We start from the raw sequence: 15,115 nt of genomic DNA, 5'->3' as shown, positions 1-15,115 counted from the left end.
CTAAGCGAACTAAATGGACTAAATGTATCTCTTTCTTTTTTAGTCTGGATCAAAATAACCAACCAAGAGAACTGAACTACAAGTATTAAGCCACCCTAAGTGTCCGAAAGCATTACATTCAGTGTCTATTTTATGCACACAATGTGGAAATGCTACACTGTAAAAAATTATCGTGATTTTAACGGTAAAAGAAAAACTGTTAATTGGTTAACAGAAAGTTTCCGTACTGTATACGGTAAATAACTGTGATAGATCTAATGGTACATTTAATATAATTTTACTGTAAAATACCGTTAAATTTACAGTTTTTGAAAGTGAAAAAGAACAACTCATTGTATAATTTACAGTGAAAAACCATAAATTGACATTCCCACAATTCCCTGCGTGACACTTCACATTTGATCTATTTTTGTTAAAATAACTATGTTTCTTCATAGTTTTCTTAGTTTGTTCTAATCAGTTATGTACATTAGGGTTTTATGTTACATTTAATGTTTATTGCATTTTTAAAATTACCGTGATGGTGTTTAATGTTTGTGTGAATGACACCGTGCAGCTTCTATTAGTTTTACATTTCTTGTGGAAGAGCTGCTTCTGATGAGCTTTGATTGATCATGTGACTCTCATCACTGCTGTGATTGTTGGTTATCAGTGTATTACAATGGTACAAAACAGATATTAATACTTCAATAGGACGGTAAATTCACATTATATCAGATAATGAATTATGGTTTATTACTGTAAATTTTAAGTTAAGTCTGTAAAACCAATAATGTTGCTACCGTATTTTTGACGGTAAAGTACTGGCAACCACAGCTGCCGGTTTTTTACCGTAAAAATCACGGTTTAATTTTTTACAGTATACAACAAGTAAACATGTCAGCAGTGTGGACACAATTCACTGTGCTGTTAAAATAATGCTACAGAAGCAATAGTAAAATATGTTTGACTGGAATATTGAAGTAGTTTGTTGCTGAAGAACTGGTTTAATTTATCACCCAAGTTACTTAATTACCCCAATTTAATTAGTGAAACTTTAATTTCGGCATTTCTGTGCATCACTACTATTGATAGCTATTTAAATGTTAAGTGATGTTATGCTATGCTATGTTGTTATGTTATGCTATGCTATGCTATGCTATGCTATATGTTATGCTATGTTATGTTATTCAATTCACATTTATTTGTATAGCGCTTTTCACAATACATATTTTTTCAAAGCAGCTTTACAGAAAATGCATGTCTACATTACAATTTAGAGTGATCTGTTATCAGAGGTAACTGTCTTAGTTATGCATTTCAGAAATGTACATATACAAATCAGACAGTTAGCTAATAATGTATTTATGTATACATTAAAAATGTATTAATTTAAGGCAGAAACAATTAGCTCATTGAAGTAATGAATACAGGTTTGTTAACAAATGATTAGGATATATAGAAAATTTTAGCATTTGTGCATGTTGTGCTATGTTGTGTTATGTAATATTTATTATTATGTTTTTTCCTGTGACCAATTAGAAGGGCTTTGAGATTTTGGCCAAACTTTAGCAATCATAAAAAATCCTCTCTTGTCAGTTTGTTACCTTTTCTAAGTATCAAAATGAAATTACCATCCAAGTCCATTTTAGATTTAAGACCATTTAAGACACCTTCTTACAGAAAACGGGCCATTTGTGGTCTTCGTTAGAGGTGCCACAACATCATTACTACCTCATTATAATGCCCTGTTTAAGTGAGGTCCCTCATTCAATCTCACTAAGGAATGATTCTAGACCAACACGGTCATGAAGAGGTCACCAGAGTGGTGATAACAGGTTAGGTTAGCGTTTCTGGATATATTTTGCATTCCCAAATGTCTGCCTGACCTTCTTTCCTCTCCCTCTTGACTCAATCCCCACCATACCTCACTTTCTGCTCTCTCTGTGACCTGAATAATGCTCCTGTTCTCTGTTTGAACTCTAGGGGTCATGGGAAGATCCCCGTGTTCTCACAGATGGTGAAACTGTATATTGTTAAATCATGGAGATGCCTTTGTGAGCTGGGGGAACAGGGACTGGGGCTTTTTCATGGAAATCCAAGTCTAGTCCATAAATAGCTCTCTCTTTCTCTCCTCCTGTCATTGTGTAATGGGTTGTTTGTAACGTTTCTTTCTTTCTGTGTTTCCTGGGCATCTTTCGAGGTGATGCTGAACGGCCCAGGAGCTGCCAAGGATCATAAGTAGGTACAAGTGCAAAGTACTTCACATTAACACAAGTTAAGCAGTTAGAGAAATGCAGAGAACAAGCTTTGATTTTCAACAGATGCTTTGAAAGTTTGTCTTACCTGAGACTGCATGTCATCAGCAGGGATTCTAGTCAGTAATCTCTCAGATCTTAGACTTGCTGCCTAAAAACAACACACATTACATCATAATGCATTAAAAATACTGTTATTCCTTGACAATGCAGCCATCATGTACACACTTCAACTCAAATACATATTGTGATGAAGCACCGTTTAGGGAGGGAAAACGACTTTTTTTTTTCTTTTCTTTTTTTCTATTTGATTTAAATCAGTGATTGACAACAGCATTTAATAACTGGGATACTTTTCAAACTGTCCTGTTATTTACATAAAATAATTAAATCACTACAACTATTGCTAACTACATTCAATGGAAAGTAGCTAAAGTCTGCTCGAAAAGTTGCTATAGATGACGTCATGCAATAATTAGTATATGCATGTCATTGTGTTGTATTTGCATTCTGTCAGATCGATTAATTGCTTTGAACATAAAAGTTTATAAATATGTACACATGTATATATATATATATATATATATATATATATATATATATATATATACATGTGTACATATTTATAAACTTTTATGTTCAAAGCAATTAATCGATCAATTAATTTCGATCAAAGCAATTAATTTATATATACACACACATTTTTATGTTAGATTCGATTAATCGCGATTAATTGCATCTAACATGAAAGTTTATAAATATATATGTACACACACACACACACATATACGTGTGTACATATATATACACATTTTTATGTTAGATTCAATTAAATCGCAATTAATTGTTTTGACAGCACTAAAATTTGTATATATATTTCTGTATTATATATTTTACATATATGTTTTATATATGTTTTTTAATATATATTATATATTTTATATATATTATGTCATATATATGTTTTGCACTCTTAAGGCCCATTCACACCAAGGATGTGTGAACTATAGCGATAACAATAAAGAGTTCTAAAATAGCTCTCAAATCATTCTAAATATAAAAGAATAGAGTCTAAGAGTCTACACCACAACTATAACCATAATAAAATGGTACAGTGAAATGATATTGTGGGAATCACTTTCAGAAAAATTTTCCCAGCTGATGAATAAATCCATCCTGCTTTAAAGAGCTTGAGCATTTGGTTGGCCGGAAGCTTTTTGTGATGATTTTGTTATATTCACACTCTGTGCTCAATGTACAACCATTCAACCTCAATCTGTGGCGTGGACTTCTTAGAGTTTGTTTCACTGCTTCAACCCTTAGTTTTTTAGTATTTTTTGTCTGATAAAAATTAATTGTGAAAAATCTGAAACAACTACAAAAACCCCAGGACTTTGAAACCAACGATGTGGACATTCCTGCCCTGTTGCTGTGGCAATTGAATAACTAAACAATGACCAGGGGTCAAACTTTCCAACAAGCCATAACCGTGTGAAAACCACAACGAGAAGACCCATCAAAATAACTGGTGTAAAAAACCTCACAAACAACTGAACCAAAAATGTTTAAAACAAGCAAAATGATTTCAAATAAGAAAATGTGCTGCTCTACAAAAAGCGGTGTTTATAAACCACAAAAAAATTTAGTTATCATAGCAACCGGTGAGTTGTCATATTTCACATGACTTTAGCTTTCCATTTGACATCAATGTTTCCCGCTCTGAGAGCAAAACCCTAAACCCAGCACTCCTAGAGATGTGTTTTCCATGTGAGATGATTAACTATGAACAGGAGACCATAATGATTGCCGTCAGTTTCCAGAATGTTGTATCCACTGCTATGAACACTGGGCTTTTCACACAGGGGATTATATGTTGGGTTATTCTCTTTCTCTCTCTTGGTCTCTCGTTCTCTTGGCCCAGATGACTCACCAGTCTTGAATGAGCTCCATTACATAACAGAGAAAACAACAATTGAGTGTGGGTTTATGTATGTGTGCTTCACAATGTTCTCTCGGTATGTGAGGGTCCCACAATGGGGGTGTGTTTATTTGCTTATTAACATAGATAGTTATGTCTTGTATCAATTAGTGATAGTGAAATCTGAGACATAAGTGAAATACATTAAACTTTAAAGAAAGAGTTCACTCAAAAATTACATTGTCATTTATTCATCTCACCTCATCTGATTGAAAAAAAAAGAAAAAGATATTGCACTGCTTTTGCATTTGGTCGTGAAAGTTTTGCGTTCCCTCAAGGAACTTATTTTCTTCCAAAACTATTGCATTCCCCAAAGAAACTTTGCGATCACTCGCAAAACTTTGCGTTCTCACACAAAACTTTTGCATTCCCCCAACAAACTTTGCGTTAAAATAACGTTTTCCTTCAGTCTCATTTTACTTCCATCATACAGAGCCCCTAAAGGTTCATGGTGGTGGAAAAAAATATGAGATGGGAGGAAAAATAACAAGTCAACCTTACAACCATACTTAAGTATATATTTGGACCTCAGCATTACTTCTTCTTCTTCCCCCGAGAAACTTTGCGTTCTCTCACAAATGTTTAGCGTTCCACCGAAAAACTCTGCATTCTCTTGCAAATGTTTTGTGTTCCCCTGAGAAACTTTGCATTCTCTCTCAAATGTTTTACATTCCCCCAAAAAACATTTTGCGTTCTCTCGAGACACTTTGAATACTTTCGCAAATGTTATGCGTTCCCCCAAAAAACTTTGCGTTCTCTCTCAAAAGTTTTACGTTCCCCCAAGAAATTTTACGTTCTCTCACAAATGTTTTGCGTTCCTCCGAGAAACTTTGCATTCTCTCACAAATGTGTTGCGTTCCCCTGAGAAACTTTGCGTTCTCTCGCAAATGTTTTGCGTTCCCCCGAGAAACTTTGCTTTCTCTCGCAAATTTTTTACGTTCCCCTGAGATACTTTGCGTTCTCTCGCAAATGTGTTGCATTCCCCCAAGGAACTTTGCCTTCTCTTGCAAATTTTTTACGTTCCCCCAAAGAATTTGCATTCTCTCACAAATGTTCTGCGTTCCAACCAAAAAACCTTGCGTTCTCTCTCAAATGTTTTTTGTTCCCCCAAGAAACTTTGTGTTCACTTGCAAACCTTTTGAATTCTTTGCGAATGCAAAGTTTCTATGGGGAACGCACAAGTTTTCGCGAGGGAACACAACACTTTTCTGAGAGAACGCAAAGGCATTGAAATACATTTTTTTTTTTAACTGTTTCTCACACAAAGCTATCATATGACTTCAGAAGACTTTTCTAAAGCATTTTTGGAGTTTGGTTGCATCCATCTGCATTCACTTTCATTGTATAGAAAAGAACAGCCAGGACATTCTGCTAAACTTCTCCATTTGTGTTACACAGTAAAAGGAATGTGGGTTTGGAATGTGAGGGTGAACATAAAACATTACAAAAACATTTGAAAAAACAAATAAATTAGCATAGCAGACGCCAAATACCCTGTATGCCAGTGTGTCTATTTTCCTTTCATGAGGTCATGTGACACACGCAAGGATCACAGCTGTATTTGACATGTATTTGAAATGTTACAAACAAATTATTCATGTTCATTCTCTTCAGCAGTCAATTTAATTCAGTTTGTAAAAGGGTAAAATATTTCAGTTCATTGAATTAAACACTAAGGCCATTCATTCATATAGCACGTTTTAGAATAAAGATGAGGACGCCCAACCTTTTGCCTGTTTTTGCATTTAAAAATATGAAAAGCTTTTGTTGCAGACTGGCGTGCTTTGGGAAGTTATTTAGTCAAGATAAAAGAAAGAATCATGACACTCAATAGCCAATTCAGAAACGGTACAACAGAGAGTGAAGGAGTGTTGATTTATTGCACTGTATGTCTCCACATGTATGGAGGAAACAAAGAGATTTGTGTATGTGGGTGTATGTGTGTGTGTGTGTGTAATTATACATGTGTATGAACCTGTCACTGAACTACATCCTGCACATAATACCACACTAAACTAGGGATGGGTCATGGTGGTCATTATTGAGTTTGACTAGTTTATATTTTTACTGATTTTTTATTTTACTTTATTTTATTATTATTTTTATATATATATATATATATATATATATATATATATATATATATATATATATTTTTTTTTTTTTTTTTTTTTTTTTTTTTTAGAGGTTTTTTAGTGCCTTTTTATTCTTTTATTTAGTTTGCACTCTAAAACCATCTTGCTGCAGCCATACACACTAACATTCAAAAGTTTGGGGTCGTTTAGATTTAAAATATATATATATTAAATAATTTAAATATTAAAACAATTATAATAAATATTTAAATATTATAAATGTCTTTACTATCACTTTTGATAAATTAAATCCATCCTTGTTGAATAAAAGTATTCTTTTAAAAGAATTTCTTTCACACAAAAAAAGACCCCAAACTTTTGGATGGTAGTGTACAATTTAATTATTTTAAGACTTATTGAGGCCCCTCATGGAAGAGGTGTGTTTGGAAGGTTAGTTGTTTCTTAACACAATAACGTGTCTAATATAAGCTTCCCCCAAGACAAACAACCGATCATGTTCAGGTAAACCCACAATCAGACTAATTATGCGGGCTTCCTAAAGACCAATTAGTCAAATAGTTGTTAAGTAAACTTACTGACTAGTAAATTCAAGGTAAGTAAATGTGAAATTCTTAAACAAAAAGTCTTTAAATCAAAACAGTTTACTTTACACCTTGACATGTGAGTGAAGAGACTGTATACTGGACAACTATGCTGTTGGCACTTTAGACCATTATTACCTAAATGAGCACTCTGAGAGAGAGAGAGAGAGAGAGAGAGAGAGAGAGAGAGAGAGAGAGAGAGAGAGAGAGAGAGAGAGAGAGAGAGAGAGAGAGAGAGAGAGAGAGAGAGAGAGAGCACCCAACAACATTCTCTCTGGAATAGTTAGAGGACTCCTGAAACACAACCTAATACGGTCACGTCTCTCAGATATCCGTTGGTAAAATATGTTCAGATTCCTCCTAAGAACACGTTGAGCATTAAAGTTGTTTGTTTTACGCTCCAAGCAATTTTTTCAGATTACAAAATTTAAACAAGCATCTGCGATGCATAAATGCTACATTCTTCTGACTGCAGACTAACAGGCCTGATTTATCCTGTGTTTTCATCTGGGAAATACTGTGCTGGATTGTGTAAGGTGTAGCATACATTAGAAGTATATATCTACTAAATCACTGATCTGGGACTAGCTTTCCCACAATATTCATCTTCATCAATATTGAAAAAAATCTGATTTTAGATAGCAGTTCAGTAGATCAGAGCTACTTGTACTTGTACTATACACTACCGATCAAAACTTTGGGGTTGGTATGATTTTTTAAAAGAAGAAAAAATCTTTTGTTCACTAAGGCTGCATTTATTTGATCAGAAATGTACAACAGTAATTGATGAACATGATTCTTTGATGAATAGAACTACTTCTATTTTATTTGAAATAGAAATCTTTTGTCATTATCAATGTCTTTACTGTCGATAATGATCTAATTAATACATACTTGCTGAATAAAAACATTCATTTCTTTAAAAGAAATTATATTGACCCCAAACTTTTGAACAGTGATGTATAATTGTATACAACACACAATTCTGAGTTTTGCTTGGAACAGCCAGTACGGACTGAAAAGGGGGGAGGTATTGGAATGATGTGGAGAAGTGGGATGAGGAATGTCCCTGCGGAGGACTTGGCAATGACATCACACACGCTTCCCACAACTTTGAGGTCACTGGCACAAGACGGGACCACTGGCCTGTCCTCTGAGAAATGATCTGAAAAGTCTTTGAAGCTTCACATTGCACCATGTGTTTGTCACCTTCACAATATTTACTAGGGATGATCTAAACAAAGTTTGGCCATTCAAAGTCTTAAAAACCTTTATATGGTTTAGATAGATAAAATAGATTTTAAAAATTGACAATCGTCCACTTAGACAGGAAGGGAGCGTCATATTGCAATACACAGTAAAGTGGATCCTGGTTCAACATAAACACCAGTGCATCCTGACTTTTAGGAAAACTGTACATGAGCCAGCCTGTTACAATAGAGTTTCTGATTTTAGAAAAGCTTGAAGTGTGCAATATGTATCAGACAGTCTGTGAATGTCCAATTAAAGGGATAGTTCACCCAAATATTTAAATTCTGTCATCTTTTACTCACCCTAATTTTGTTCCAAAACCAAATGACTTTCTTTCTTCAGTGGAACACAAAAGAATAATAATAAAAAAAAGTCTCTTTTTTTTTTGTCCATCCAATGAAAGTCAATGGGGTCCAATTTTGTAATGGACCTCATTGACTTTCATTAAATGTACAAAAACAGCTGAACCATTCTTCAAAATATCTTCTTTTGTGTTCTGCAAAAAAAAACCTTTGACATGAAGGTGAGTAAATATCTCTTTTGGGCTACGACTACTCAAGGATAAACCAAAGTTTTGCTCTAAGGTTAAAGGCTGGCCTGTTTCATGGGAAAAGAGCAATTTAAGAGTTGTCAAAACACTGTTACTCTGCTCTTAATTTAGTTCTTATCTGCGTTTCATCTTGTTTTATAGGAACAGACATGCAGGAAATCTGTGACACGTAAATGAAAAATCATTAACATTTAATCAGGGTTCTGCTTTTTACGATCCACTAAGAGTTCCGGCACCAACATTATTAAGTATTACGGCCTTTTGCTCCAAGCAGCGAACATGCATACCATCTGTGAGGAGAAACAAGTTTGATTAGGACACAAAGTCTGCTTAATAAATGTCTGGGAGACCGCAGGGGTCAGCAAGTTAATTACTGCGGTCAAATCACTTGCACATGTTGATGATAAATCAAGCTGCAGTGATGCTCTATTCAGGCGTGTTGCTTTAGTCAGACTGTTTTTAATAAAACCTTATAAAGCACAAACTCCATTCATTGTATAATTGAATTCGAATTAGTTTTCATCAATGAGATGGTCTACTAAACCCATAGCCTGCATTCGCCCTGCAATGCAATGTTATATTGATTCATCTACGCTGTATTATATTAAGCAACAAATTCAAGATGTTCATAGTGACCCATGACAAGCTCTGACAGAACAGTATCCGTTCGCATTCTCCTGTCTGTAGTCAATTCTAAAGCACATACTCCCAATGACATCATGGCTGGAACGATCCCTGTGTTACATTGGCCTTCGGGTGGTTTTATTTTAGAGAAAACAATTGAAAACCCAATCTTATTACATCTTTCTTTTATGGCCTTTCTTTTATATCTTTTTAAATAGCATTGAAAATTATCCACATGCTCAAACTCTGAGAAGACTCCAAGACTTTTAGGAAATAGGTAGAAAAGTGAAATCATGTTTTCCACAGGAAACTTTATAGGGATAGTTCACACAAAAATCAAAGTTATGTCATCATTTACTCATCCGCATGTCGTTCCAAAGCATATGAATTTCTTTCTTCCGTGAAACACAAAAAGTGAATTTATGAAGGAAATCCTGGAGACATTATTTTTTTCAGTATAATAAAAGTAAATGAGGATGGGTGCCGTCAAGCTTCAAAATGGCCATAAAAGTAGTTCATATGCGTTATATATCAAGTCTTCTGATGGAATATGATTTCTGGGAGAAGTAGCGATGTCAGATTCAAATTCTTTTGAGTTGGATCTTTTCAGATTTAATGACACATTGGAAGATTATTATGCAAAACTATAGTTTGACTTGGAATACAGTGCATGAGTCATCTGGACCACATTTATGATGATTTTATGGTGCTTTTGGGTCCTTTTTGAAGCTTTTAAGGCTTTGGTCCCCCTTAATTGTAACTGCATGTTGAAGTAAATTTTTCCTTTTTTGGAGACAGAAACCTTGGAATAACATGAGGATGAGTAAATGATGACATTTCTGGTTGAATAATCCTTTAAAGGCAACGTCACCAGGTATTTGTAGTTCCAGTCTCTGATATGAGGGAGTGACCTATGGAACATTTATGAACGAGCTCCACCCGTCTACTCAGCAGATCCACTGACTTCAGTAGGGAAGGAGTGCACTACAGTGTAAACACATGTGAACAGCTCTTACATAATACTGAGTCACATGTATGATACGGTTTTACAGATGCTTTTTGGCCAATGTTTATCAATTTATCTATTATTTATTTTAGACAGCATGATATTTTGGCGAGTGCAAACTGAATTTATTGTAGGAGACACATCATTCCTCAAACATAATGACTGCTAGTGCTCCTGCCAGCTGTGACGTGACAGTTTGTTTTAGCATGCACAAGCACATTTGCACATGATTGCATTTGATAAGATAAAGACAATCTGTAATTTGTGTAGTGATCAAGGCCTGCGTGTTTAAAGCTACTTGTTTCAACGAACCAGAATATCTGAGAATACTTTAAATTTGAGTGATGTTGAATTTGAAGTATATACATATATATATATATATATACTGTATATAAAAACTATACTTGCAGATGTCACGTTTGGCCTGTGTTTGAGTTGGTTTTCACTGTTTCCTTTCTTTGTCTGTGTTCTTTTGTTACCATGGTTTTGATTTACCCTTATGTGTCAAACCTGTGTTTATTTAATTACCTTCCCTCAGTTTTAGGGTACGTTTACACAACAACGATATACTTAAAACTGAGACGTTTTTCCTTTGATTTTTCCATGTAGTCTACAGATGACACCATTCTCAAAACGATCCCCATTCATATGGATCCGCGAAAAATACTAAAAACGTATTCTTCTGCCAGAATGAATGGCAATTAAACACTATAGACTGAACACGTAATACACATGTGCATGACGTCATCATCTTCAGAGATAGCGTTTTTGTTATTTACACGGAGACCATTTTCAAAAACTTGCGTTTTCAGGCACCCAAAACTCCGTTGTTGTGTAAAACGAATGGCCAAAACGCATAAAAAGTTTTACGTTTTTAGTTGAAAATGGTGTCGTGTAAACAGCCACTTAGGCTACGTCTACGTTAATCCGGATACATTTGAAAACGGCATTTTCGTTTCAAAACGCTCTCAGTCCACTCTAGCGTTTTCAAGCGTTTTCCAAAAGTTTCTCGCTCATACTGAAACGTCGAAAAATGCTAAATTCTTCTAACTGTGCATGCTTAAACCCTCACTGAGATGATACAGACAGAACAAGACAATCAAGTTATCACGCAATTCTTCTGGCAGGATCATTTCATTTAGAAAAATATCTCACCATTCACTGATGCGTCCAGGTTGCACTCAGTCACTTGTTTGGTCAAAAACTGCTTTCATGTTTTGCCGCAGGACAGCAAATGCGAGTAAATTCTGTCATCTTTGCAGGTATGAAGAGTGTGCAAAGTAACATTTTAGCAACTGTGTGAAAGTAAATAGCACATAACAGGCACAATACTGGTATAAACATGAATACCTATTTGTACAATATGTGTTACATGACTAAACGTGCATTGGTTTCAAATACCTCTGTTTTCACAGTCCACACCTCATTTTCAAATTTATTCAAGTTTGAGAGCTGTTTCAGTGTGGACTGAAGGCCAAAACAGAGAGAAAAAGATGTGTTTTCAAACGAAAGTGTGAACAAGGCCTTAGTTAGCCTAGTCTGAAATCGTATCGTGTTTTGGTTTTATGTTACCCTAAGAAGTGTTATTTTGAGTTTGTTTTATTAAAGAAAATGTGTAATTAGATCCAGCTCTTTATTTTCCTCTTTGCTGCCTCAATCATGCTGAAAGCAGATAATATAATATTAATTAAATAAAAGGCCACTTAAGAATGTACACTTAAACTAAAACTTAAAATGCTTATATTGCAGTGAAGCACGTTGAACATGCAAGCATTATGATCAGTGAGGGGATGGAATGGTGATTCATTTGTCTTGTTGGCAGCAGTTTGGATCTTTACATCATTGTCTAAAGATCAAAGGTCAAAAGAGACACAGGTCAGTTTGAGGCTAAACATTCTGCTTTTCAGGACAAGCTTAATTTATGCACAGACCTTTTTATCAAAAGCCAAAATAGACAAGCCGAAGATAGAACTGTACTGACAAGATTTCATGTTTCTATGTCAAAATGCTGAGGAAAAACTTGTCAAATTTGTCCGGCTGACCTTGATAACAATAGCAAGTTCATTCTTTGGTGTGAGAAGAAAACCCCTTACTGGAAATGACTTGCATGTGGGGGTAATGCACACTGAAAATGACTAAAAATAGATCTGATTCAAGAATTAAACTGACTGACCACACCTTATTGTTCTTATTGGAAAGGTACCAAAGTAAGGGAGCCTTTAGAAATCTTCAGAGCCTTTAAAAGTGTCCATTCAATCATTAACAGACTCAGTCACTGGATTAATGTGAGTCATTGGAATCATGTGTTTAACTACAGTTTATAGTCGTCATGAAATTACAATTTTGTTTAACTAAGAACGTTCTCTCAGCTCAGTACATTTTTGGCCATTTTTGTGAATCCCAACTGTCCAAATAAGAGCGCTTGCACACCATTCCCCAGCGAGTGATCAAATGAACTCTACCCTGCATCTCCATTTATTTTCACAACGGCATCTGGAAAATGTCCTGAGCGTGGGCGGGTTTGTTTGTTGCAATGGGGAAAATGACTTTTCAATCATGTAGTTTATATAAATATATCAGCAGATACAGTATGTAGCATACTTTCATGATGAGTAATTAACTGTGCCTTTCAATTCGGTGAACACATTTAGATTCACATCTATTATATAATTAATATTTTATACCATACACATCTACATCCTACATTCAGTGACCCCAAAAACGATCTGGACGCTCAGAATATACAAATCTATCACTGTCTTTGCATTATATAAGAAAATACTATAGAAAGCTCTGAAAGAATTTGCAGATCATATTTTGTATGTAACACAATGGAATTCATACATTTTACTTGTGGCTTAAGTATTCAAATAGTTTTTGGTGGCCACTCTATACAGAATAGGCTACAGCAACATATAGACATAAAAGACTATATTAATAAAAGCTTATTTCATTGCAAGTAATTCATGTATTTTATTAATCCTCATAGTTCATTGTCTGATAAAATCTGAATGAGTCACATCAATCTTTTGCTACTTTGTTAATCAAATCAAAAAGGTAAATGTCTGAGAGCTTTTCTGTAGAGATGTTATGTGTGCGTGAAGGTTATAGAGATAAAAGAGAGTAGACAGACAAAGCATAGTATGAGGTGAGATTGAGCCAAAAGATTCAACATCATGATTAGATTATATCGCTTAATCGAATCTGACTAGACGATATGAATGAGATCTTGGGTAAAATCAATGGCACATTGTGCGACATCAACAACCAGTTAGGTCAAACTGAACACATCGCAGCCAAAACTTTAGTCCTTGCGTTGATGTTGAAAAAGAAACGGATGAGATCGAACGATAACAACAAACTACTGGAGACGCAATAACATTAAATGACCATGTTGCAGAGTGGTTAAGAGTTACTCGCAACTCTAGTTTAAATGTGTACATAGAGATTTTTTGTTGCTCATGACTTCTGGAAAGAAATAGCACAAAAACTAGACAAAGATGAAACTTTCTAGTGTGTGTGTTTGTGAACACCATTAAACTAAAGTATTGAAAGCATTTACTAGCATTTCTGTCAAACCTTAAAGGGTTAGTTCACCCAAAAATGAAAATTCTGTCAGTAATTACTCACCCTCATGTTGTTCCAACCCCGTAAGACCTTCGTTCTTCTTCGGAACACAAATTAAGATATTTTTGATTAAATCTGAGAGCTGGATCACTCCTCCATATGCTTCTAAGACATTATAACTTGCTGGACCAGAAAATGTATTAAAGACATCGTTAATATAGTCCAAGTGACTACAGTGGCTCAATCTTAAGTTTATCAAGCGACGAGAATACTTTCTGTGCGCAAAAACAAACAAAAATAATGACTATTCCACTTTTCATTTCCTTCCTTTTTTCACGTAGTGTTTTAGCGCAGCGCATCTGTGTTGCACATCACACGCATCACACACATGACCAGCGTCGGCCAATAGTGAGCCTACGTGTGACGTACAACACAGACGCGCTGCGCAGTTACACTACGTGAAAAAACTCGAGGCCCAGAGAGAAGGAAATGAAAAGTGGAATTAAGTCGTTATTTTTGTGTGTTTTTTTGCGCACAAAAAGTATTCTCGTCGCTTTATAAACTTAAGATTGAGCCACTGTAGTCACTTGGACTATATTAACGATCTCTTTAATACATTTTCTGGGCCAGCAAGTTATAATGTCTTAGAAGCCTATGGAGGAGTGATCCAGCTCTCAGATTTAATCAAAAATATCTTAATTTGTGTTCTGAAGATGAACGAAGGTCTTACGGGGTTGGAAAAACATGAGGGTGAGTAATTACTGACAGAATTTTCATTTTTGGGTGAACTAACCCTTTAAGTACGATTTGGGCTTTAGAAACTAAGGCAAGAACACAGACAGAGACAAAATCTAAAGACACACACTTAAAGTGGAAAAGTGTCATTTCAGTGCATAACATAATTGCAAAAATAATGATTGTTTTCAGACAGATTTTTTTTAACACTCCTCACTTCTGCCATTGGTTGAAAAAACAGGTTGCCCCACCCCAAACACTTCATTGGCCAAGCTGTTGCTGTGCTAGGCTGTTTGGATGTTCAAGCAAACAATGTTTAGATAACACAGAAATGTCCAAACAAACAGTCCCTAATGAAACGAAGACAACCCAAGCCACAGATGAGGGATATTGTATGAAGATAAAGTCCCCCTCTGGTGAAAATCAAGTTTTTAATGTTGTTAAAATGTCTATGTGGTGGTTTTTAACGTGCTTTAAGACAAACCATGTG

General features: G+C 35.1%; 1 protein-coding gene across 5 annotated transcripts in view; it reads right to left on the bottom strand.

The window, feature by feature from the left end:
- Positions 1-15,115, bottom strand: part of sorbs3 (sorbin and SH3 domain containing 3) — a 60,334-nt gene that overhangs the window by 30,608 nt on the left and 14,611 nt on the right. For all 5 annotated transcript variants that reach the window (XM_084086929.1, XM_084086930.1, XM_084086927.1 and 2 more), the window contains one exon: positions 2,326-2,388. In XM_084086929.1, the coding sequence (XP_083943055.1) occupies positions 2,326-2,337 (12 nt within the window). In that variant the 5' untranslated portion in view covers positions 2,338-2,388. The remainder of the gene's footprint in view (positions 1-2,325; positions 2,389-15,115) is intronic.

The sequence above is a fragment of the Abramis brama genome (genome assembly GCF_963993115.1).
Source record: "Abramis brama genome assembly, chromosome: 16".
Lineage (NCBI taxonomy): Eukaryota > Metazoa > Chordata > Actinopteri > Cypriniformes > Leuciscidae > Abramis > Abramis brama.
Note: the sequence above shows the minus strand (reverse complement) of the source record. Positions and strands in the feature narration are given on the sequence as shown.